The sequence below is a fragment of the Sphaerodactylus townsendi genome, linkage group LG13 (genome assembly GCF_021028975.2).
Source record: "Sphaerodactylus townsendi isolate TG3544 linkage group LG13, MPM_Stown_v2.3, whole genome shotgun sequence".
Classification (NCBI taxonomy): domain Eukaryota; kingdom Metazoa; phylum Chordata; class Lepidosauria; order Squamata; family Sphaerodactylidae; genus Sphaerodactylus; species Sphaerodactylus townsendi.
In genome coordinates, this window is record NC_059437.1 from 34,623,269 (window position 1) to 34,650,294 (window position 27,026).

At 44.0% G+C, this 27,026-nt stretch overlaps 2 protein-coding genes across 3 annotated transcripts in view; one reads left to right on the forward strand and one right to left on the reverse strand.

Moving 5' to 3' along the window:
- GNAZ (G protein subunit alpha z) overlaps positions 1-25,786 on the reverse strand; it is a 46,814-nt gene extending 21,028 nt beyond the window's left edge. The window contains exons 1-2 of the mRNA XM_048513986.1: positions 25,548-25,786; positions 3,718-5,020 (exon numbers count right to left, since the gene is read on the reverse strand). Of these exons, the coding sequence (XP_048369943.1) occupies positions 3,718-4,440 (723 nt within the window). The 5' untranslated portion in view covers positions 4,441-5,020; positions 25,548-25,786. The remainder of the gene's footprint in view (positions 1-3,717; positions 5,021-25,547) is intronic.
- The window catches only part of RSPH14 (radial spoke head 14 homolog), a 73,255-nt gene that overhangs the window by 29,409 nt on the left and 16,820 nt on the right, over positions 1-27,026 (forward strand). The window lies entirely within an intron of this gene.

The following is a 27,026-nucleotide window of genomic DNA, read 5'->3' on the forward strand; positions in this document are numbered from 1 at the left end:
TTGCATCTTTCCCTGGTTGTGCTTCATTGTCCATCCACATGGATTGCTCTATTCAGAGCAGATAGTTTACTTGTAAAAACCCCGGACCTGGGCCAAAGCTGGAACAACCTTGAGAGCTCCTTCTATTGCTGTCTTGACAACAGTGTAAATCTCCCAAGTCTCCCCTTTTGTTGTGGGCTTCAACCATCTCCCTGTGAGTTATGTCAACTTTTCTCACAAAAGCTAGTGGTTGACCATCTCATCTGTAACAGTGTTTGGAAGCTGTTCTTATAGATCGTAGATGATTTTATTGCAGTCTAACATAATCTCTTTAATCCTTTTATAATCATTAGCGTTTCAAGGTGAGCGTCCTCAGAATGGCTTGTTCTTCCTCCCTGCCAAGTAGGGGCCTATTATGTATAACTAATGAACAGCATGTACAAGACTTCAGTATTTTCTCCAAATAACTTTGTAAGGAGGAAAAAGTAAGATGTTGGGTCTCCTGCCCCTTGTCAAAGAAACAGGTTCAATGGACCTCAATCTCTTTTGTAAAATCCTCCCATTTAACCGTTTGACTTGTTGCTGGGTACTTTTTCTTCGTGATCCAGAACCCATTGTCCCCGGTAGTGGGCATTCTTACATCCATTGCCTCCTTCTTCTAGCATGCATTTTAATCCAAGCATATCCAGAGGATTCTATCTAGTGCAAAACTTCTGCTTGTGCTAGAGTTGTTGGCTCAAGCGGAAATGCAAGAAAAAGACCATGGTGGCTGGGTGCTAAATCATACTTACTGTATCCTCACTCGTGTTTCTCCTTCTGCAAGTATGTGTGGGGGGGGGGGGACTTTCCCACTCCACAGTGCTTGTGTTAGAGGTCCGGTTTTGAATGTATTGATACAGATTAGACAGGGCCCTTACGCTGGCACTCCAAAAGATGTTCACTTCTTATTAGGCATTGTGCATTGTGCCATGCAGCACTGGGATGTTATACCTCTGAAGATAATGAAAACTGCAGAGGCAAAGGCTCTCCTTCGGTTGTCTGAATGAATGGGAACACCCAGGGATTCTCAAGGAACTCCTTTACAGCTTCCCTAATGAAGCAGCTCTGTCAACACCTAAGAATCAAACACTTGTTCACCTTCATTTATAACCCATTGTTGAGAGGCTTACCCACACCTTAAGAAATAAGTGAGTAACTAACCTAGTGGATCTGCTCTTCACATTCACATGGCCCCTATAAGTATGCACCAAGTTGAAAAAACCAACTCTGCATTCTTATAGACAGGCTCGGGAAAAATTAGGCTATCCAAGGGGATGGACAAATGTGGATGCAAACAATTATGGAAAAGTCTGGCATGGATCCAGAGTAAAGTTTCCCAACCCTTAAATAAAGCTTACATACACCAAACAACAAGATATGATAGGGGGACAACATATAAAATCTTGGTGACTTTTTCTGCAGAAAAACCCTCAAACCACTAGGTGATGGAAGAATGTTAGAGGTGTGTTTGTTTATGTTTTGTTCACAATGGGGGAATCCTCTAGTGTTCAAGTCCATTCAAGATAACCTAAGTGTTAGCACGCCCTAATCATCAAGTCTATTATAGGCTTCAGTGGGTGCAGAACTACATATGAACCACTTAAAGACATGGCACTGACAAAATGGTACTCTTAAAACTGAAAGATTTTGTCATAAGGGGCCACAGCACTTTGGGTATTACTGCTGTTATGTTTAGCAACTTCTATTAAAATTAAGGCCATCTAAGTCATGGTAAAGGTTCCCAGTTAAAACAAATCCTTGAAATGTTATAATGAAGCTAGATGTTGGTACAGCTGGATACTCATTTTTTATTCCAGACTCCCCAAGATCTTCAGTTTGAAAAGAGAGTGTATATATACAAAAATAATTGATGATATTGATTTTTGACAGTTGGTAGTAGCAATGGTAATAATGCTCTGAGGATCAAACATAAATTCCCTTCAGCCTTGAGAGCTATTATTTGCATTATGAGGAAAGAAACTAGGGTACTTCCAAAAACATTCACATACACTAGCCTCTAAAGCAGAAGATTCAGAGGCTACGTAGAAAATGTGTCTGGGATAAATTATTTTTCTAAAAGAAATCCATAACAGCAATTCTTTAAAGCAAAGAGACCCCAAATACCATGCACAGAACAAAGTTCCATGTGTTACCACCAACTCTGTTCCCGGTGTTCATTTTTCCTTCCTCAGATTCTGTCTGGACCAGGGGTGTCCAACTCTGGCTCTTCAGATGTTCATGGACTACAGTTTCCATCAGCCCAATTGGCCATGCCAGCAGGGGCTGATGGGAATTGTAGTCCATGAGCATCTGAAGCTCCAGAGTTGGACACTCCAATCTATATAGAACAGTATAATGTTACATAATTCCATCCTACAGAAAAGGGTGCATTTACCCATCACATAGAAGTGCTTCATTACAAAACCTATAGGCTGTATTTTTTTACAGACACCAAACTGAATTATTTGTGTCACGAACACACTGCCAGGAACACTGAGCTCTTCTTCCTGTTCCCAAAGGAATTCATGCATCAAAGACTTGGAAAGGATCCTCCCTGCTTCCTGAAGCTGCTTCTCTCATTTCTGTGCTCTTCTCTTTGCATCTCCCTTACCTCCCTCCCCCGAATAGAGTCAGCAAGAAGGAGCAAAGATGCTTTCACTTGTAGTAGCAGTGCAGAGGCTGGCTGCATAGCTCATAAGACAAGCTGTGAGATTCTCCACCAAAGTCCAACATAGTACAAAATCGTCTTCTGCAGAGCACATACATCATTGGCAATAACCATGAACAGGGTTAAATACAGTTGTCTGTATGAAGCACATTTCACAACAAAATGAGTTCACTAGTAACTGGGTACCATGACTTTCAAACAGGAAATGTTCTCCAAAGGAAGCACTGCAATTATGTATATTACCCTCACAGTTAAATCCAATATTAAGCAAGGGTACTTGGAAACATTAACAGAATGGACAACACAGGTGAATGCAATGATCTACATGCACTTTACATATCCAGCCATTGCTATAGTTACTGTATCTGTTTGCTCAAGGCAACTGAACCCTGGTATTAACAATAAAAATAGAATGTAAAGGCAGACCTTTTTAATGATAAGAGTAACTGCATAGTTGACACCATAAATCAACCTTCTAATAATACTCTCCATCAAGCCTACCTCAAAGCCAGGCCACCTTAAAGCAGAACAGAGTGTTACCCCAGCTTTTGAAACTTTGAACGCAAGTTTTTTGGGGGTCACCTTTTAAGCTGTGTCTTTCCAGAATGCTTTGTACAGGATTTCCCCCATATATAAGGTCACAATTGATGTTGTACGAATATTAATATCTCATTTAAAAGTGACTATAAAGTCCATGATATCTACAAATGGAGCCGCTGTGATCCTAACACTGCCATCTGAGCCTCAAAAGAAGCATTCAGCCAGTGAAAATATGTTCTACTCTCCTCTGTTAGAATAACAAAAACTACTGTACTTTGGTCAGAGAAGCAAACCAGGATTCAAAACTCCTATCTTCTGTCACCAGGAGAGAGGGGGAAACTCCCGAGACACTTGGGAACCAGGACGTTTCTTATTAAGCACTCAGAACAGAAACAAGTAGCTAGTTTGCCTTGAATCTAAGGTTATTATCCACATACAAGCAGGGGAACTCTTGAGACCAGCAAAGAAAAAAAACCTGAATACAGACTTACCGTTTGGTTATCTTCATACAGCTTCAAGTCGTATCCACTCAGTTCCACACAGAAAATTATTGCTGTAACCCCCTCAAAACAATGGATCCATTTTTTACGCTCGGACCTCTGCCCACCCACATCCACCATTTTGAAAGTCAGCTCTTTGAAGGTAAACTTATTTTCCACAATCCCTGTAGTCATGTCCCGAGAGCGCAGAATATCTTCAACTGTAGGAATATAGTCCAATGCAGCAATCCTTTCCAGGTCATTCAAGTAGTAGGCAGCATTGTCCTCTAGATGGTACTCGTTGGAGCGACAGAAACACTCTTGCACACCAGGATCAGCCCAGAGCCTTTTCATGACCCCAAGCAGCTCAGGAGTGATCTCACCTTTGCTTTCAGCTGGGCCAGTCAGGGCAAAAAGCTGTACCGCATCATAGGCTCTGTCAGGATTGTGAAACTCAATCTTAAGGGTGGCCAGAGCACGAATGATGCGTGTGAGGGAGTCAATGGCATTATAGATAATCAAAGGCTTGTACTCTTTGCAGGCCTCTAAATTAAAGCCACCACTGTGGATAATTTTCATCTGCTTGACGATGGTGCTTTTTCCAGAATTACTAGTGCCAAGAAGTAAGAGCTTGATCTCACGTCGTTGCCGCTGACTCTCAGAGCGCAGGTGGCGGTCAATCCTTCGGGACCGCCGCGCTGCCTCTTTCTCCTCAGAGCTTTGCCTACATCCCATGGTACAGAAAAGACTAGCAGAAGGGGAGATTTTGAGATTCGTTCTTCTTGACCCCCTACCTCTGCCCCCCCTCTCTCAGCCTGCAAAAAGGAGCTGTAGTTGCCTTAATGCTTGTGCCAGGTGTAGTCTCTGGGAAGAGAGAATTAAAAAAAAAATAACACTGTCCAATGTATGATTTGCCCCAATGGACCGGAACTATTTCAGTCCCAGGAGGGTTGCAAAGCTATTTGTAACAACCACAAACAGACAGTCACTTCAATAGATCTCATGGCACTCCCCCTTTCCAAAAGTAAATAGTTGCACATTCCTGCTAAGAATGAGACACTTCCCTTCTCCACAGAGTGGTCAAATACCTCTTGTTCTCCGGCATAATTCCATTGCCCCTCTGCTGTGCAAATGTCAGAAGCTGCACTTGCTTCTGAAGAGCTTCAGTTTCACTTATATTTTCCAGTTTCTGGGGTGATGCCGTCAAGTACAGCTGAAGCTCCAGTCAAATCTTGTACTGTGTTTATTTGGCTTTCCCTTGATACCCAGCTGTTCCGGCTGGTCCAGTTTCGATCTGTGAATCTGCATTCATAACCTGTTAAGACAGTGGAGGTGGGGGGGAGATAAATGAATTCAACGGGGACATGTGGTTTTTCTGATGTGAGCCACTCACATCATTTGTACTGCTGAACCTTCTATTATCTAACTAGACAACAGAAATGGAAAGTACACAATGGAAAGCAAGAAATCTTGGAATGCTGGAGAAATGCAAAGGGGGGGGGCGCTGGAAAACATATGCCTGACACAATAGGAAATCAAACACTCTTGTCTTTCCAGCTTGCTGTTTTTCTTATCCAAGCTCACACAAAAGCAAACAGTGCTGCTGATCAGATTACCAGCCCTCCTCTGGCAGCAAGAAGTGATGACAGTCCCTTTCCCACACAGCCCTGTTTTTTTGACAGCTTTCCTAAAAGTGGAAGACACAAGAGAGTGTCTACAAGTTCCTTCCCTGCTCTTTCAGTTACATCCTGATGATTGCCTGCACGTGCATCCATACCTTGTTTTCTTTTCCTTTCTTCTTGGTGCTGAACTTTTCTTTTGTAAAATGGTGGAAAAGAATTTTCAAGACGGATCTCACGCCAAGGAGTCAGAAATTAGACAAATATTTCTTTGCAGAATCCATGGCCCCCACCCCAATTTATGTTTATTGAGCAGGACATTCTAGCTCAGTTCTGCTTAATTATATCAGTATTCAAATAGTAAAGTATTCAAACAGATCCATAATCCAGTATTCAAATAGTAAAGTATTCAAATAGATCCATAATCTCTCAGTCCTTATCTCCAACTTAAATTACATTTGTTTTCATTCATCCCTTGTGACACCTGTCCCAACTATTCTTCCCCTTCCATTTGTTGTCTCCCCACTGTTGAAATTTAGATAGTAATCACTTTTGAGCAAGAATCTGCATAATAACAACAACATTCTTTAAGGCAGAGACTTCTATAATAAGCATGTCATGCCTTGTTGGACATGTCTAAAATTGTCTATACGGATAGCTAATACTTTTAAATAACTTCCTAAGTTTCTGAAGTTTACCAAAGTGCCTTCCTATCCTCTGACTACTAAATAGGCATAAACCTCACTGAAAAGAATGGGACTTGCTTCTATGGTTTGAATAATGGGATCACCAGCATATTCTTATCAGAGCTGACCTTTTTGTGAGGTAAGGCAAGGTGGCTGATGTTGGATGCCTTGAAGAGAGGGGGGGCGGGTTTGATCTACAGAGGCAAAATTCTGAACCAGGGTTCCCACCATGATGCTCATCAACATCTTTTCTGGTGCCTGCCAAGAGTTTTTAGGAAGTGGGCGGGACCAGGTAGGGCTTTTGCCCAACAAGGCTAATAGAGATTTGATTAGCTGTTCAGATTTTTAAAAAATATTGCTTTAGCAGCAGCTGCCACCAGAACACAAGAATCTTTACTGTGTGACTGAAGTAAAGCTATGGCAATCATTTTGTGGCTAGGTCCACCTCCTACAGCAGCCACTTTGTGGCTGCTGCACACACCATGCCACGTCAGATTTCCAAAGATGTTTACAAGGCTCAGAAAAGTTGGGTCTGAACAAACTGACTTTGCAGATTTTTTTTGTACCACTCATAACTGTTCCCTGAGAAAATGCAGAAATTGGTCCCCAGAAGCACAACCCAACAACTGCCTCAGGCAAAAGTTAAATAGTGTTCATTACTACTGAAATTTAAATATTAAAAAAAAGATGGCGAGAGTATGTATGGATGTACATGGTTACCCTCTTGTCTCATGGCAATGTCCTTTCCAGAATATTCTGAAACACTACTTTGGATTTGTACGTGCACCCCCTCTTCAACAGAACAGCAAACTTTTAAATGCAAATGGAACTGTAGAAACACTACTGAGGGTCTTGTTTATCATTATGAAGCCAGATCAAGGCTACCCTGAATTTAAGATAAATTTCTGGTTTGGAACACTTATTTCAAAACAAATCAAAAATTACAAAAAAAACCCCTGAAGAACATACTATAATAATCTCTGCTCTCAGGTACACAATAGTTTGCCATTCATGTATGTTTTGGTTTCTAACAATGTTGGTATATTTGTTATTCAACATTTCTTGCAGCTATTACTTATTCAAATATTGCCTTTCTTACTAAAATCCAAAGTGGGTTCAATTTTGAGAAGTCATTATAAAAGTTGGAAGTTTTTATACTAAGACTTATTGCTAGGAGTGAAATTAAATATCATAAATCTTTCACTCAAATATCATAAATCTTTCACTCAAAACATCAGGTCAGAAAACCTGCAAATGATTCCTAACTCAGAGAGTTTCCAACAGGGCAGCAAGAGACCAAACCAGAACCTTCTCTGGAGAGGCAACACTGGAGAGGCAACACCATAAAAACATTCCTAGCCTCATCTTTTCTCTGGAATACATCTGAAACAGGACTTCCCCAGATGAACTGCAATTGCAAATTATTTTCCCATTTATCCTGTACCGCTGCACAGCCATAAGCTGATCAGCAAGAAAGTTCCATATCAAAAAGGTCAGCACAGCCCTCCGGTATTTTCTTCCAGAGATGCTCTTTCACTTTATGACGTCACAGAAACGTGCTTCTGTAGTCCTTAAGACACTTATTGTGTTCTTCAAGAACTCAGGAGGTCCAGGCAGCGGCAGTAACCAGATAACTGGATTAGATCGGGCCTCTGTCTTTAATCTATGGAAACTAATCCGTCCATGGCACTAGTTCATTGCTTAATCCTTCCAATCCCATATATAAATTGGTTGAAATCTGCTTTAGAGTTGTCGTGCTGTGCTATTGCCCACCAATAGAGCCTAGCAGCAGTTTATTGCCACAGGATAAGCTAATATATTGTAAATTCCAGATTTCCAAAAAGCCCTCCCCACCCCACAAAAAAGTTCAACCAAACACCCAATGTTATAACTGTTTTTATGCCAAGTTAAAGTTTAATTTATCAATACCTTGCTGTCTGGCTCTCCAGTAATCTCAGGGCAGCTTACTACAGAGTTACCCATCCAGATACTGACCATGCTTGCAGAAATCTCTCTTCAGGGATGGAAATGCAGCAGGTCCTTCCAGACCATGGGGCAGGGGGGGGGGGGGGGCTAGGCTGCCTTTGACTCTTAGGCTGCTTTCAAACACATAGACCAGGGGTCTGCAATCTGCGGCTCTCCAAATGTTCATGGACTACAAATCCCATCAGCCCCTGCCAGCATGGCCAATTGTAGTCCATGAACATCTGGAGAGCCACAGGTTGCAGACCCATGACATAGACTAATCCACTCTTGATGCACTACAGCAGTCATTTGCAGCCGGGTATTCCTGTTTCACACAATGCTATACTGCATCAAGGGTGCATTACCCAGTTAGTGTGAGAGAAGCCTTGTGTGTTCCTACTTTTTCCCATGAATGAAAAAGCAATTGGAAGGGGAGGCAACTGGAGTTAGGAAAATAGCCAGAAAGGTGTAAGCAGCCCTTTTCTTCTGCCGTTCTTGTAATCAAACTGGTAGCCTCACACATTTCCTCTTTATTTAAATAAAAATGTCAGTGCTCCTCTTGCTCAGTCCCCGGAAAGTGAGGAAAACTGCTGTCATTTGGGGAAGGGGGAGTGAGGAAAATGCAGGCAGTCTCATAGCTGCCAGCAGCCAGGAAAGTGAGATAGGAGGACAAGGAGAGGATCGGCCACAACTCCCTAGTCAGAGCTGGATGTTCTGAGAGGCCATCTCAGAATCATGCTAAAAGGGAATGCCTTCAAGATGCCCGTGGGTCAAAAAGGTAAGATATGAGTAAAAAATAAAATAACGTGACAGGAAAGAATAAGCATGGGTTTATTGCAGCAAGCACACTTACATGCTTCTGTATAATAGCCTTTATTTATGGAAATTATCCAAGAGACCTGGAGCCTCAGGGGTTCATTGTTTGCAAATATTTCACTGAAAATATTTATATCCTGCATTTCCTGACATTCTTGCAGTTTGTAGACATATTGAAACTAATAATACATTACAATTATTAATGATTAAATAAATTAAAACGATGTGAGTTAAAAGCAATGTTAAGGAAATTTAATTCACACCCAACTTCTGAGTGACAAGAAGTTCCAGGAGCTAATATTTATGGCATTTTTGTAGTATTTGTTTTATTTACAAATACAAATACAAATACAATACCTTTAATGGCATATAAAAAGTGGTAAAATACAAATTATGTTAAAACCAATTGACTAAAATTTACACAAAGGTTTCACCCTTGATCCAAGTGCCTTTGTTAAAAACCTGGCAACTGATTCAGTAGTGTGGGGATGATGGTCACTAAGCAAGTAAGAAACTATTTCCTTGTCTGATCTCACTGAAAATTTCTTCAAGATGGCCTCGAGAAAAAGCAACCGATAAACTGCCAAATCTTTACAATGAAGGAGCATGTGTTCAGTTGTTTCGGGTAGGCCCGCTGCGCAGGAACAAGTCCTGTTCTCCTGTGGGATGCCATGATATCTGCCTCTTGTTTGGGCAGTCGGTGATTTACAAATACACAAGTGGAGCATATTTGGCATCACAGAGGCACTCCTACAAGGCAACAGCTCCATTACCCTACCCCAGACTCCACAAGACAAACAAACCTATAAAGAAGTAAAGGATGATAAGGATGAACCGTGAGCAGTTGGGCTGGACTCTGTGAGAAAAGAGACAGTCTGGCTGGAAACCTGAGCTGCCATACTGTTGCAGCTTCACTTCCACGCCAGGTACTTCCAAATGGAGGCCTGAGTTGGAAAACAAAGAGGACAGCTCAGCAGCAAACCGCAGCACAGCAAACTCTCAGCCACAGTCTGCGGCCACAGCTTCAACCTGAGAAGCATGAACATCAGCAGAACCTGCATTGACTGCAGTTCTCCACATCACTATTCAGAAAGCCAGATGGGTTTGTTAGCGAATGACAGTAACTTATAGCAGCAGCCTCAAAAACATGGATTAAAATCAGGAGTGTATGCTCTAGAAAGCCAGCTAATCTTTCTCAGTGATAGCTCTGCAAACCACTCAGGCAAGTAGGTTGCCAATTCTGCTCTTCTACTTTAAGCTGCAACTGATAATGACAGAGAATAAAGACTGAGGATCTGATCTATAGATCTCCATTAGAAGAGCTGATGATACCTCATTAAAACATGACGAGGTTAGTTATCACAAATGGTGGAGAATGTAGGCAGTCCTCTAACTGGGGTGGACCTCCTGATGGCTATTAAATAAAAAAGGATAAAGGATTTTGCAAATAGGAGCAGGGACAGCCTTTCCCATTAGGCAGATCCAGGCAATTGCCTAGAGCACCAGAGGGCAAGGGTGTCAGGGGCACCAGAAGACAGTTGCTGGTGCAGGTAGCAGCTCCAGATGGTACCCCCAGCCCCACCACCCAGGTTTACAGCACCATCACACCGCCTACCTTCCCCAACAGATCTACTGTATCAAACTCCACTCCCTCTCTCCAGCTTCACTACAGGCAGGGCAGCTTGGGGAATAGCAGCTGGTCTGGCTTGCCTTCCCATCCCACACCCCTGCAAAGGAGGAGGGAGAAAGACTAGGTGCCCAGTAGCTCCACCACACTCTCTCTCTCCAGCTTCATGGTGGCTTCAGGTCTCAGAGCACACCCAAGTCATGGTAGGTCACACCCATGCGTATCCCCTGGTGGGTGTGTTTGTAAACCACTGGTGGTTGGCCTAGGATACCAAAACTACCTGGGCCATCTCTGATTAAGAGACTAAGCCAAAATGTCTTTGACAATAGAACTCATCCTGTTTGTAGAATAATTAAGTGAGGGCCAAGGTAAAATGAACACCCAGCTTAAAGTGTAGATGACCAGGGAAGTCAGTGGCAAACCACCCTGTAAACATAGTCTGCCTAGTAAATGTTGTGATAGACTATCACCACATGGGTTAGTAATCACCTGGTGCCTGCACAGGGAACTACCTTTACCTTTAAGATGACACAATATACAGGAATGAATGGTATAACATAATAAACTTATTTTAAGCTTTGAGTTCGGCACTGAAGGTCCTACCTATGGACCAGGTTTTTTGTCCAAGAAAGAAGTCCCATCAGATGTTACCTGGTCACCTTCAAGAAAGTAGGTGAGGTGGCAAAGCAGCCTTACCCTCAGTGAGCATTTATTTATCTGACTGATGAAAGAAAGAAAGAAAGAAAGAAAGAAAGAAAGAAAGAAAGAAAGAAAGAAAGAAAGAAAGAAAGAAAGAAAGAAAGAAAGAAAGAAAGAAAGAAAGATTCTTTAATGTTACTTCTGTTCTGAACTGGGCCCCTTTGTGCCATTGAAGATGACACTGATTGCACAATGGGGCCTGACAGTCTGCCCACTACCAACCCCTGTTGTTAGGCTTTCCTACCCACTTCCAGTTCTCAAATTTACACATAGCTTGCCATCAACGGATGCTACTCCACAAACTTGCAACAGTTTCTGTGTCTGCATCATCAGGTATACACTTACTGTAGGTGCTCCTTACTGCCCTCCAGACTTGATGAAGTATGTTTTGGGGAAAGGGAACAAAGGCTTCCAGAGAGTATGTCCAAAAAAGGACCATGTCAATCTGGGTCTGAACTGCAGAGAATCTAGACCAGATTCAAAATGAGCTTAAACTAATAACATTTTATGTCCAAATTCCAGAAAGCCAAACTTTGCCACTAAAGTTATTAGGTTATTTGCATACCTGCTCTCAGAGACAGGCAGGGAAATTAAAATGGCACAGGGGCAAGCCAAATTGAGAGGCCCAGGCATTGACTCACCCACTGTGGTTGAGGAGGCAGTGGGTAAGTAGATACCAACTATTGTTGCTACTTAAGTATCAAAACCAAATGCCCTCTGTGGAACTAGCACAGCTACTGGTGTTTGGCTCTGCTTGCTCCTGTCCACCAGCAGCCCACCAGGAACCGTCTGTGAATTAAATGGCCATTTCATCTCTGCCTGTTCTGAATCATATCAATTAACATTGTCTTCACAAATTTTCTGCTCCATTTTTAAGTTCCTCTTTCCTTCACTCAGTTTCTTAACATTGGCACTTGTAGCACATTATGATTTCCCACCTTTCAAGATGCCAAGCGGCGCTGTTAAGAAGTTTCCTTACAGCTAGCTTTCAAACTCACATAATCCATTCCTTGCTTTTCTTCCAAATAGTACTTCCCAAGACTGAAAATGGGAGTGTGAACTAAACAGATGGCTGCTGCAAATAAAACTGAAGGCAATGAAATGTTTTCCAATGTATATGTCACTACCCAGAACTCCCAGCCTGCATTGATTCAGTCAGTTGAAATTGTAGATATTACACTGGAAGCTTTGAAACTGACCACAATAGAGTAAAATAATTTTTTTAGTTAGAACCTTATAGCTTTTTGTTCAAGATGGGGGAAGGTATTGTATTGTAGGCATATGTACATAACTGTTCACAATTACTCTAATAGAAGCACTAGGATAGGTGACAGCTCATTCATGCTAATATCAGCAACTCTTAAGTTGTGGCAAAGAAGTTACAGCAATAAAGCGCGGCTGAGAAATCCTTGGTTTCTTCCACCCTCCCTCCCTCGTGTTTTGACCTTGTAGTGTTACCCTATTGTTTGTTGGGCTTTGTTGTTATTTACATTCACCCGTCACAGCCTGGCGGGTTGTGCATGGGGGCTGATCCGTTCAGGGGAGGAAGAGCCTGCATGCCGGGCCTCCTCTTTTGGTGGGGGCCTAGGAGGTGGTAGCGAGCATGTGTACCGCATGCCTAGGCAGGGGCTGTGGGTGGCTCCCCATGGCAGCAAGGGGAGTTCATCCAGAGGTCAGCACCCAGATGGCTCCCGCTATCTTGCTGCTCTGGGTGTTGGTTTTCCCCCCATGCTTCGGCCTGGGGGAAGGTTATTACTGAGGGACAGCAGATGTGCTTCCTAGTGCTGGATCCGTCCCCTATGCTGCGCCTCTGCCTCCTTCAGCCAGCATACCAATAAACAGGCTGTGGCCAAATTTTATTCCACACAAGGTGGTTGTGTTGTCTTTCCGCACCCTCGAGCTCATTCTCCCCATCTCAGGCAGCAGCATATATAGTGCTGAAATGGCTACAACTCACACTTGCAAAGAGCACAAATACCCAACAATAGGAGTTTTGGCTTTCAAGATCCTGATCACTGTATAATGGATAAGATATGATACTAATAGATAACTCAGTGGAACGTGTTTCCATCATGATTCTTTGTGGTATTCTATCAGATGGAAGTTAAGTAACTATTTTTGTAGAATACTATGAGAATATTTTCAGCTAGGGATGTAATGGTATTTTTTGGAATAGGTACCAGTCCCAGAAACAAGTTATTACTTTCTGGGGTAACTCCCACATATGTAGACAACTGTGTGTTCAAAAGAAAGCTCCGTTCAAGGGCACCCGCCAAGCGGGGAAGGGATATGCTGTCTCCGATTGCCTGGACTGTCAGTGGCATGGAAAAGAGGAAGAAAGCTGCCAGGGAGGGCTTGGGTCCGCAGCATTTCCCCCCCCCCCGCCCGCCCCTCCCACCCACCTGTCCAATCAGTTACTGGCATATATGGGGGTGGTGGTGGAGAAACAGGCTAGCAGATCGAAGAGTGGAAGGTCTCCCTCAGGTCCACCTGCCCAGGATTTAAAGGGGCCTCCTTTTATTGCTGAAGACCGTTGGCTGGCTGCATGTCTTCACCTGCCCTTTCCAACTTGCATCGCGTTGTTCTGGTCTTGATTTCTGTTCCTTCTATTCTAGTTATAACTTGTTGGCAGCATCAGCATGGGGCCAGATCTGTTTCTGGGAGAAACTGGCCGATGAGCCCCCCCCCCCCCTTTTGTGGATTTTGGTGTGAAGACTCACAAGGAACACACTGAGCTCAGGGAGCTGTTGGGGTACGCTCACACCAAGTGGCTTGGGGAATCATGCAATGGTCTATGCCCAACTAGAGTCACACATGTTGCCATCCCAGGTTGCTCCTCCAGCAGGTGAGCTGGGGAGAGGCAGTCTGCACACAGCCAGTGCCTGGATCCACTGCCCCAATGCTATGCCGAGACTCTGCTGTAACCAATAAAGTTGTGGCTATTTTCCTCTGGCAAACTTACAAGCTAACATTCTTGGGTGCTTGTGTTGTTGTGCGTGACTTGCCACTCCCTGCTCACCTAGGCGCTGCATCTGAATTTGGATTTTGTTTCATTTTATTGCATATCACTTAATGTTTATTTCCACCGAGTATCACTTCCTCTTCTAATGTCACGTCAGGCAGCTTAGTTAACCTTTACCTGGACCGTACAGTTTTGGGGTCTTCCTTGACATGAGAAGCCATGAGTTATAAAGAACTTTATCAACACATCAGGCAAATATATGGAAATGTGTGATAAAAATCACATGTCCAGCTGTAAAATCACCTAATAGTTGTGTTAAATAGTGTTGTTGTTTCGACTTTTTGTATTTCCTTATGTTGGTTATATATTAAATAAAAAGCTGCTCCTTCAGTTCCTCACGGCAGAGAGGTATTCCACAAACAGGGAAGTAGCTGGTCATAAAGCAACAGCCTCTACGAGGTTATTAAAATGATGCTCACATGACAGCCATGTACCCGGGCACCAGAGCTTTAATAATTCCATTTCTTCTATCAGAAGGTACATCAGGAAGATGTCATTTCACATGTGAAGAATTTATATTTTGCAGCCACCATCTTTTATAGCAAGAACCTTATAAGGACTGGAGAGAGACACATGCTGTCGTACTTAAGAATAGCATTCACACATTCAGTCCAACCAGTCTCTTAAAATGGGACAGGAAGAGCTGAATCATTGTGAATTTAACCAAAGAAAACCCAGAATGAACTACTGTTTTTTTTTGTTTAACTTTTAATCTTGATGACCAAATTGGCTTGATTTTACCTCTATAATTACAGACAGCCATTTTATGTTGCTATTATTCCGGAGGGCTTATCTGTTGCTGTCTTTTAAAAATTTCTCTAAAATTACCAAAGTAGTTAGGTCCTATGCAGGTTGTTGTATTGGTACACAAAACACCACCAAAGCAACAGATGATGTACGGAGTACAATCTCTAATTTTAATAATTAGAGGGTACTCCGTGTCCTCCTTACAATAGTGCAACATAAAGCAAAAACAACTGTGCATATACACTCTGACAATTAGAAGGAAAACAATTTGGTACTCTTATTTCTTTAGTAATTATTGTTAAATATAAAGAGGAAGGGAGGATGAAGTGAAACATGAGATGATGGTACTCACTGGTCACATGAAGTGTGCATGTGTCATGAATACATGCTTGTTCCCTAATACTAGGTGGGGCTGTTCTGTTGTACCTGTTCTGATCCAGAAGGTTCAATGTCCCCCTCAGGAGGCCAGAGGTCAGCAACCTGAGCTGGAAGCTTCCAGCACAGCAAGCCAAATGCACCGCTCCACTGACCAGGCAACAGAAACAAACCAAGCTGATAATGTTAATCACAGAAAATCTGGAGGCTCCACACTAGCTGCAAATCACTCTGACATCCCTACTATTCATTACATTTTAGTTCCACCCATCAGGCAAGGACCTCAGGCCCTCCACTGATCCATTTTATCCTGAGAACAACCTAGTGAAGTCAATTAGGCTAACAGAGTCTATGGCTCAAGGTCACTCAATAAGTGACTGTGCCATGGAGAGAAACGCATCTCACTGTGACATGCCTCTGAAGATCCAGCCATAGATGTGGGCAAAACGTCAGAAGCAAAAACTACCAGACCACAGCCACACAACCCGGAAAACCCACAACAGCCAGTTGATTCTGGCCATGAAAGTCTTTGACAATACATCACTGGGTAGGCCTCATGGCTGAGTTGGGCTCATCTCGTTCTAATCTAGTAACTCTCAGAATGGCACCTGCAGTTTGTTTCCTGGTGTATGCTTGAACTCAAAGTGCCTTTAATGGGAAAAAAAAGCAGAGAGCATTGAGTCACTCCCTAACAGCTGACTCCTGACTAGCAAAACACTGAACTCAGCTCATCCCAGACACATTCTTGGCCAAAGACATAGACTTTCTTTTGTTTTGGGGTTTGGCAACCTCTCCCAATGCCGACAAACACTCTTCTTTCTTGAAACCAAATAGCATCTCTTCTCCAAAGTAGAGAATCAGTTCCAGCTTTGCCCAGCCTCACTGGAGCAGGACATGCTTTAGCTGAGATCAGGAGGCATCACCTATAGAGAGCGACTCTTTGGAAGCAGCAGCGTCTGTCATAGAAGCACTTGGCTTAGAACAGGGGTGTCCAGCTCTGGCCCTCTGGATGTTCATGGACTATGATTCCACTGCCAGCATAGCCGATTGGCCATGCTGGCAGGGGCTGATGGGAATCGTAGTCCATGAACATCTGGAGGGCCAGAGCTGGACACCCCAGCTTAGAACTGCCCAGTGTTCTGTAATTGGACCCTGCCGCCTTGGTAGCCATTTTGTAGCCAGTATGCTTTCTCAGAATTCCTGAAAAGTCCACAGACTCAACACACACACGCACCACAGTACCACACTGGCTTTACAGTCTCTCTGGTTTAAGAGGTTCTGAACCTTGGAATTTCAGGATTCTGGGTTAAGTCTCAGAATCCCAAGAGTGTGTCTTATAAGCAAGCAACTTGTGATTATCATGAACACTGTCAGTTGGAAACCCTGCAAGTCTCTTTTTACTTTTTCTAATGCTGCATCCACCCCCACCAATTATTCCTCTCTGTATTCACTTCCTGCAGCTATGAGCCAATAGCATTACAAAGCCCTTAACTTCTTTTCTGACAGAAATGCAGTTCTGAATCCTAACATATTGGGGTGATCTCTGTCTGAATTAACACGTGAAAGTTTGTTTGGGGAAAACAGTTTGTGGAACGCAATATTTTTTAAAAAGAAAAAGCTGCCAAAGAGTGCTTTCCACTAGCTTTTCAGAATGCATGATGGCCTTCTGCATAAACTTGTCAGCTAGTTAATAATTCTGTGGAAAGCAAATATTAAAAAGCCACTGATTGAAACTAGACAGGTTGGTTTTATGACACAAGTGAGTAGATGGCAGGACAAGCTACTGTTGAATTCTTATGCTCAACAATATTCTCTGTGCACCCAGATTCCTCTCCCTTTACATACCACTTGCTAAGGGCCCCTTCTCACATGGCAGTACTGGGATGGGAGTCACAACTACTGCTATTATTTCCTGTGCTTACAAAGGTAACATCAGAAGTCCCAGGTCCCCTGGGAGGAGTCTACACTGTAGATCCTCTCTACACCAAGATTGCCTGTCCTGGAAAGGGAAATACAGATACAGGGACTCTTTGGATGTGATCTGTGACTTTTGATTAGCTGCCTTTGCAGTACACTGCCGCTGCTAAAATAATAACAGAAGTGGCTTTCAGCTAGCTGAGATGGGATTGAAGGTCTGCACCTCGGTCTTTTATTCTGGCAGCAACGACTGCTTGGACACGAGGTCTTCAAAAGTTATTCCCCCAATAAATGAGGGGAAGAAGACATAATGGGGGGGGAGCTCACTGTGAAAGGGAAGCTTTGTCCTGCATCTTTTCTCAGAACTCAGTTTTCACCCAAAAAAAGGGTGAAATTGTATTCCTATCAGCACACAACACCCAAAGAAGGCAATCTTTTTTTTTTCAGAACCAGTGTTAGCACTTTTCAGACATAAGGGTTGTCAGGGAAAATAAGGAAATGGTCTCATAGTATGTCCAGAAGGTACACCTAGCTAGGGCTGCAGCACTTAGAACAAAGAAGGTAAGGCAAGAGTAAAGTAAACCCAATTAGTTACAGAAAAGTTAGGTCTCTCCCCATCCCCTCTGTTCCCAGAAAGAAATGCAACTCCAATTTCACCTAACTTCTCCAGAGAGAACTTTGAATCGAAACATCTCTTTAAAACTTTATTACATTTGTGTAGTTCAGTGTTGTCTGGTGAGAGGAAAAGGGAGCAAAAGAGGGTTTACGTTCACCTTTTTCATAATGTACAACAAAGCCTTAAATGACGAAGTAGATGAGACAGGTTTTTCCAACCATTCAACAGGCCAGTTTTTAACCAATCTATTTTGATTGATTTGGATGACAGGCTGACAGCACCATATGAATTTTCTGCCTTGGAGGACAAAATGTTTTGCCTAACTCTTACATCCTATGCTTTCTGAACAAGGGTGACATAACAGTTGTTTCACCCAAGTCAAATAAACCAGTTATCTTTTCTCCCAAATTCTTTATATCTTACTTAACCCAGAATGATATATGAGAGAACAAGTAAAAAAGCATTTTATACACCCCATCTTCCATCCCAATCCTAAATATTCCCAGCAACGTATCTATTGGAGTAGATATAATCTATATACATCTAAATAATGCCATCATGAACTAACAAAAGCCTGACTTGCAAATCAGAATGGAGTTTGGACTTGATCCCATGCAAATTTAACCAAGTCCATGGCAGTCTGGTTGTAACTATTCCAGCTGCTACTGAAAGCTACAGCCCTGCATACAGTTTTCTGAAGTTCTGTGCATGGTTGACCAGCTGCTGTGTCAATATCATCTGAAACCCCCGCAGAAGTTCTTAAGTAGGTAGTTAAGGTGACTCGATTCCCCTCTTGCACTATCAGTAAGGTGTGATAGGTCATATCTGATGCAAGAATTAGTTGGGTTGGGTTTGGCAGAATAAATAAATGTTTTGATACTTGGAAATGAAACTGGCTAGGCTCTAAGTGCCTTCTACGGAATGTTGAAGTGAAGGTACAGCAGACTTGGCCAAGAAGCACCTGCAGAATTAACCACTTGATGGATTACAAGCAAAACTGTTATAGAGTCTACCAGCAACTCCAAGTAATTCTAACTTAGATTTTTTAATGGTAGGAACAAGAAGAGAAGCTTGGATCCAAAGAGCACCTTGAAGCACACTAAGCAGGATTTTATACTGGTGGGTTTTCTGGGCTGTGTGGCCGTGGTCTGGTGGATCCACCAGACCACGGCCACACAGCCCGGAAAACCCACCACAACCAGTTGAATCCAGCTGTGAAAGCCTTCGACAGGATTGTATACTTTTCTACCTTTGAACCCAAAGCATATGGCATAACGTAGGTGACCCCCCACCTTGTTGGGCCTGCAGTTCTGAAATGCTGAGAAACGGCAATAGGTGCCACACTCAACGTGGCTGCCATTTGACAGAACCAAGCAAAAAATGGCTGCGGTGAGGGTGGATCCAGTCACAAAATGTTGTGAGATTCCTAGCTTTTTTCACTGGAGAAAAAGATGCTGATTGGTTTCAGTTTCCAAAGAAAGGGAAGGGTTTGCTCACTGCACAGCCCTAATGCAGTTATCTAACCTAGAAATGTAAAAAAAAATTAATAAATCTGTGTCTATAGCCAAGCCAAGGACACATTATTAACATGTGCACCTGGGATGAATTGTAGTGCTTTGTTAATCTTTCATGTGGTAAGAGAAGCAGCCCAAAGCACCTTTTAGCCTGTTCCTCAACTCTATGGATTTTATTCCCGAGGCTCAAGAAACAAGCAGATGCCAGGAAACCCATTAGAGGTTGCCATATTGGGGATCATGGGGCGAATGGTTTATTAACCAGAGGACAAAATAAAAAAAGAATTCTCAACCAGTTTTCTCTCACTAGTATTAATCCCAGGTCATTATGGAGGGGACTGACACATGAATCACTGGAGGTGTGAGTCCCAAGTTCCTTCAAGGAGGCACAACCAGCTTCCAGGAAAAACCACTCATCAAATCCTACAAACAGTGCAGCTGATCCATGGGTGGGCCACAGCTTTGCCAGATGCCAGCCTCCCAATACACATATAGACCAGCAACAAATAGAAACATTCCAAGAATTATATATACTATCCACAAGGAAACATGATTTTGCATGTATATTTCTGTTTACGGACCTAAGCAATTTAATCAACTGGTCAAATAAGTGATTTTTTCCCCTGTTTCCCTATTCCTCTCTGTTAAGTGGAAGTACAGGGGAGAAGATAAATAACAAATCAGAACATTGGGGACAGCAAGTTTACGTTATATAACATTTATTTGAAGATTTATTATATGATCTATTTAGTGTGATTCTGTCCTAAAAGCTCAAGGAAGGTAACAAATTTATCCAAACACCAATATGCAATTCTTTATTAAATGATGTTTGACTATGAATCCATGGGTCTCAGCATGGAAGCGTCAGCAAAATCCCCAGTATGAATTCCATTTGATTGCTGGTATATTTCAAAGTTGTATCTCAGGTAGTCATCAGACCTTGATAGCAAGCAGGATAGTTGTTTGCAGCCGCTTGTCCAGCTTTCAAATACTACAGAGCAGTTCAGCTCAACTACTGCCTGAATCCCCAGCAAATGGAGCAGAATCTAAGGCTCCTTCCGCACACGCAAAATAATGTGTTTTCAAACCACTTTCACAACTGTTTGCAAGTGGATTTTGCCATTCTGCACAGCTTCAAAGAGCACTGAAAGCAGTTTGAAAGTGCATTATTCTGCATGTGCGGAATGAGCCTAAGTTTACAAAGAAAGCCAGTGGATTCTCAGTGTGATCCAAGTCCAGAATAGATTGGGAGCCTCCATCTAGAAAAAATACAAATGTCTCTCTGATGGATGGATGATTTTTACGAAGTGAACAGGTATGAAAATGTTCTAGGATTAATTTGTCTGCCATATAGAAGTCTACTGAAAAGAGCTGTTTTGTGCTTCCTACTCAGTTTTAAAACCATGAGGTAGCAGAATGGAGTGATTTGCATTATGGGCTGTTTTTTTTTAAGTTGGAAGAGGGAAAAAATGCCAGTCCCTTCAAAGTTTCTGTTTTCAGTTGATAAATGAAAGGAGGAAAGGTCACACATAGAAAATTAGCTTGTTTCATCACAAATACTGACATGCTGGGGAAATCTAGGGCTGTTTCCGCACGGGCGGAATACAGCGCCCCAGGGACGCTAAAAACTGTGTCCCTCCGGAGGGGTTCACACGGCCGGCGTTGCTGCCACCCCCAAGCGGTGCGAAGACGCTGCTTCTGAACCTTGCTTCCTGAGCGAGGTTTTTCGGAAGCAGCGTCTTCCAACAGCTGCCGTGCGAACGGCAGCACCTGGAAGGCGCCGTTTCCCCCCCACCGTCCCTGAACGCCATACCTCGTCTCCTGGCTTCCGGCGCGTCACAGAGGCCAGGGGACACGCCCCCCTGGCCTGCAACTCCAGAGCCGCCGCTCCAGCCTGCGGGGGGGTGTCCCCTGGCCTCTGCAACACGCCGGAAGCCATGAGACAAGGTACAGCGTTCAGCAACGGCGCAGCCTGTGTGAAGGCTGCGCCACCATCTGCAGCCCTACCAGGACCGTCCATGCAAACGGTCCCGGGCTGTGTGTCAGCATTGTTTATGCCGACGCACCCCCACACAGCACCTGTGCGGAAAGGGCCACAGATACAAAATATTATCAGGTCACTGAGGAAGGGAAAATACAACTCTCCACCTTTCCATGATTAAAATCTCCCTCCCAGATTGCACCATGCAACAGGAGAGGGGGAAAAATAAGTAACTATTTTGTACCTGTTTTCCACACTTTAATCAACTGGGGGGCATTTTAAAAAAACCTTCTACTGGCAGCACCATCCTACATCAAAGACCTCTTTTACATCTAACATACTTAATGTGAAGTTTGTCCCTTAATGCTAGATGGAAGTTTATCTCCCATGAAGCATAAAAGCGGAGCTAAATATCAGTAGGTATCAATTATAGTATAGAATTTTGTATTGCATGAATTAAGAGCTGATGGTCATTAATGCAATGTGAAAAACTGCAGACAACTGAAGGAGTCTTGTAATTATCAGTGAAGGACTAGGGAAGTGATAGAACTTAGGGAAGATTTACATGTCAAATTGGATATATTTCATTATTGCCATTCATAAGTGTTTCTAGTTGCTCAAGAGCCATGGTGCTGGAAATTCTGTGAATGGAGCTCCTCATTTTTTTCCCTTCTAAAAATCAAGCATGCAGGAATCCAGTTGGGATCAGACACACAGCCCCTGAGGGGGTGGGGTGGGTTAAGCCTTCCCTGGAGCCATTTTCAAAATCGGAAATGGCCCCATAGAGGAGCTATGTCCTATTTGGGCAAACACAGAGTTAACTACATTACCTGCATATTTGCCCCAGTGGGTCAAATATTAGCTCCTGGGGCCATTTGAGATTATAAAAACAAGGGAAAAGACTTAACACCCTTCCTTTTGCATTGCAGTCCCAAGTCACTTGTGTCTCTATGCATAGGATTTTCAGAGATACACTAGAAACCCTGTTGACAGAAGTTCCAGTGTACTGTGTAATTGAGTACAATTGAACATCTAAAAAACAAGTACCTTTGATGTTTTAAGGAACAAGCTAGCTGTTCAGATTTCCAATGTATAAAGCAGTGTTTTACTTATTATTCCTACCATTTAGGTCTAGTAAACTTGTAAGAAGCTGTTAACATCTGATCCCTTAATCACTATTTTGGTAGAAAATCTTTGGTAGAAAATGCATTTCAAGGGGCGACTAAACTATTAACGAAAAATCATTTGGTTGCTGTGAAAACTGTATGGGTTTATTGCTAGAAAGCTGCAATGCCTCCAACTATTGTAGAATGGTTAATTCATATTTTTGGATATTGTTGATAGGAATGGTTTGGTTCATTCTGTTGCGCTTCATAAAAAACAGACCTGTTTGGAAGTGGAAAACTTATTTCAGTAATAGTAGGTTGAAAATACATTTCTTTAATTTTCTTACTTTTTAAAAAGAAATGCCAAACTAACCTTGTTGTACTTCTTGCTACCCAGTTTCACTGCTGCTTTACAACCTTTGCTTCTGGTTTATACTATATGAAAATAAACCAACATCCAGCCCTAACTATTAAAAATGATTAAGTGCTAACTCCAGTGCAAGTTCTTGGTGTTTACCCCAAGAAAGCATGCCCAGAATAGGAGCCTCTGTTCAATTTATTCAACAGGTTTTATTCTTATAAACCAGAAGTATGCCAAGAAGACTACGGATTATTTTGGTGGCATTGTAACAATTGACGTTTGTTCCTCTTTATTACTGTTTCTCTCAGTGATTGAGACACAGACTGACACCTGTGTATACCTGAAGAGCAGAATGGTCTATTTTCTGGAGCTCATCTTGGGGCCAAGGGACTTGCTCCTTGGTGCGTGTAAGAACACAATATATGCAAGCACAAAAATTATGTGACTGCTTTCTTTTAAAGAAAAAAAATGGTGACATACGATAATAAAAGTGATAGTATACAGTAGTACAACTACCATAAACTAATCATAAGTCAGGTAACAGTGTCAGACATTCCAATGCAAAGATGATTTTTTCTTTGATGGCTTGTAAAGTATCATCAGTGACATCAGCACAGAGTTGCGGAATTTGTCACCAAGCCAATGACCTCTCTGAAGCCTGTCATAAAGTAGTTAAGCATTACACTTCTGTTTCTACCAAAACTCATGAGGACTTCAGCACCAGCTGGATCAAGTTTTTTCTAGAAGAACCTAACTCTGCCTTCCATTAACCTGGTGGAACTCCAAAGATGCTTTTTAGAGTTCAGGGGCACCTTCAATACAGAAAAGCGAACATTGGCTTAACATACCTTATGAGAGTACAACGAAATGACCCACTATCACTATCCATGCTTGAATAGTGGAAGAACAGGAAGTGGGCCCCTATCCATGGCTAAATCATATGGCGCAGCCTTCTAAAGACAGTAGTTACAGAGGGCAAAATATAGGGGTTACTGTAATTCAAGCACCAGTTGCCACACTGACCAAAGTCAGCCATTTAAATACATAATTATTTTCTGAGTTTTGGTAAAATCACCCATTAACGTATATTCCACATGGTTCAACCTGGGCTGTGTCAATAAGGGATGTAGAAACCACTATGTTCCCATACATTCCAACATTAAAGGTTATCATCTCACTTTGTGGCCAACATAAATCACAAAAGAGGGAGAACAGACTCCCTTTCCCTTGGTCCTTCTGTCTAGGGATTACTTTTAGCCTAGTCAGGCAATAGACACAAAATATGGGCAGACAGAATGGCTGTATGCTATTATCTCACAGCAACTCTTCATACCTGGAGAGTCTCTGGAACAGTTATTTTCTTATTTCCTTTTAATTATGCCTACCTTTAAAGGCTTGTCCTGCTGTTCAAAAGCTGAATTAGGTTGCCCTGGAATGGCAAACATTGCCAGAGGCCAGATTCCATCTTGTTCACCAGTGATCATCAATTCAAGAAGAGAATCATCTCACTCAAAACACGGCTTCGTGTAACCATGTGTTCCTTTTTAAAGGGCATTCTATGATAAGCATGCCTGTTTGCACAGATTCACCGAGAGAGAAATGGGAAATGGGGGGGGGGGGTCATCTGAAACTATCTTGATATGAAAGGCACTCACGTGCCCACCTGTTTGTATTCTCGTTCTTCAAATTGATCACCACCACCCATTCCTTTCAATGGCTATGCTCTCCTCATGTCCTCCGCCCAAGGGCAGGGATCAATCCTTTCTGGGCTGACAGCTTCCCAACCCAGCCAGTTAGCAGAGAGCCATGTTGCAAGCATGCATCCTGCCACCGTCAGAGGCATCTCCAGCTGCAAGAACCAGCAATCTCTATCCAAACAAAGAGGAATCCAATTGCAAGCTTGGATTTCAGACATCAGCACCTATGATATCAAAAGCCTTCTCCAGGGAGCAGGGGGAAAAACAACAACAAACCCCAGCCCTCCTTTCCAATTCATCACAACCAGCATTCCCACTGGCAACTGTTGGCCTGATCTGCTGCTTCCAATCTTTGCAGCAAAACTGATTCAGACAGTCATCCAAAGGGTGTGACCCGCTATGATGCGAATTGCAGAGCACGCTCGGAAAGCAGCACGCAAATAGAAAGTATCGACCTTTTTAAAGTCTAGCTGTATGCAAACGACACGAAGTAATTAGGTTAGGTCCATCACCGTCTCGTGCAAACGCCGCAGGAGCGTGCATGAAGCAGCGCGGCCACCATAAAGCAGCAGTGGCAGAATAAGACAGAGGGAAAGACTAGCATGCGTTACACGACGGCTGGAAATGCGGCGAGTTCTCCGTCAGCGAGCGGCAGAGGCCTACCAGATCTGCAAAGTTGCTTGCCTGGGAGCTGTCCACAGGTGCAGCTCTGGGCACAATCCTGCCCCTTGCCGCCCCGCAGGAAGGCGTCCTCCAGGCAAATTGAGCAAGAGCAGATTTTGCTCCGAAAAGCAGCAAGCATGCAGGAAGCGCTCTTTCCTAAGGGACGCATCGGGCTAGGGGTTGTCGCGAGTCTTTCCAAGGGGACACCCCGCCCTGGGGCTCCCCGGACCCCTTTCGGAACCTTCCAGTTGCATTTGGCATGCCGCGGGGAGAGCGGGGGCGGCCAGGGCTCAGGGCAAGGCCAAACTCGGTAGAGAAGGTCACCAGCCAGGGATCCCTATGCTGCGCCTGCAGCGAGCGCCCCGTCCCTGCACGCTGCGCCGAGGCAGCCCCTGACCTATTTCGCGGGGGTCCGAGGCAGCTGCACCTACCTCCCTACAGCCCGGGCAGGAGCGGGCGGCTTCGGCGGCTGGGTTCCGTCGGCGCTGGCGCTGCCATCCTCCCGGCAGGACGAGCCAAGACGCGCAGCCGCGGGGGCTGGTTCTGCCTGCCGATGCCCGCCGCCTGCCCTACCCGCTGGCTCAGCCGCGGCGCCCCCAGCCAGCCAGCCAGCCAGCCAGGAGGGGATTTTCGCCGCCCGCTGCAAGGAGGAGCACGCCACGCTCCGGAGCCTCGGAGCGGGGGCGGGGCTGTCGAGCGAGCAGAGGCTCCGCGCTCCCTGGTTGGCCGGCCGGACGCAGATTGGCGAGAGCGCCAGCCAACGAGCGCGCGCGAGGGGCGAGACGGGCGAGCGAGAGTCCCGCGTGCCTCCTTCGCCCCGACGGACGGGGCCCTCCGGGACAGGCGTGCACACGTTACATGACGCCTCCTCCTCTTAATGCCGCAATTCTTCCTGTCGCGTGCGAAGTTGAGGGGCTCGCCGTTTGCGCTGGGGCAAATGTACTGGTATCCATATTTTCTCTCCTGGGAGGGGGGGGGGGCTGCAATTGGGTGGGGAGAGAACAAGGAAGAAAAAGTGCCCCCCCCCCCGCTCCATTCTCCCTCTCCAAGAAGGGGGCATTGCTGCTTCATTTCGAAAAGTGTGAAAATAATCAGGGCAGAAAACACCCTGCGCAGTACGCGGGGGGGGGGGGGGATTTTCTCATGTGCCGTGTTTGAAGACTGCTTCACTCGCGACCGTGGCCTAGTAGCTTTTGTTCCGACCGGTTCAGTCGCATCTAAGGCCTGGCGTTTTCAAAGGCCTGTCATGGTAAGATGACATGGACACCCAGCCACACAAATCATTCCGCACTGTGACATGGAGAGAAACGCATCTCACTGTGACATGCCTCTGAAGATGCCATCCATAGATGTGGGCAAAATGTTGAGAGTAAAAACTGCCAAGTTGCAGCCACACAGCTGGGAAACTGCTTCACGCTGTCTGCACTTCCCATATGAAAAAGACCAAATCTGTACTGGCCAAAGTGACCTACGTACTTCACTGCGTGTGTGTGCACGCTGCATGTTACACCTCCCAGGGCTGTCTCAGAATCTTTGGATTTTGGAGTGGCTGGGCTGCCGAATCCAATTGCTTGCGCCTTGGAATGCCTTGAGATGTAAGAATGAAATAATTAAAGTTCTCCCTTGTCCTGCAGTCAGTGGCCTGGCCAGTCTTTGGAAAGCTCAGGAGTAGAGGGAGATGGACAACTCCCGCTCAGAGGTTAAGCTCACCACATAACCTGGAGCCAGTCACAGTCCCTGAGATTCAGTAGAGTTCCTAGAACAATAAGAAGGGGACCATATTTGATACTCCTCTTCAGGGTAAGGCTGGGAAAAAAACATAATAAACCATGGAGAGAGCCTCCTCAAGCCTCATACTCATATGTGAACAGCCTCTAAAGGAATATTCTGTTTGGCCATCCTGGCCAATA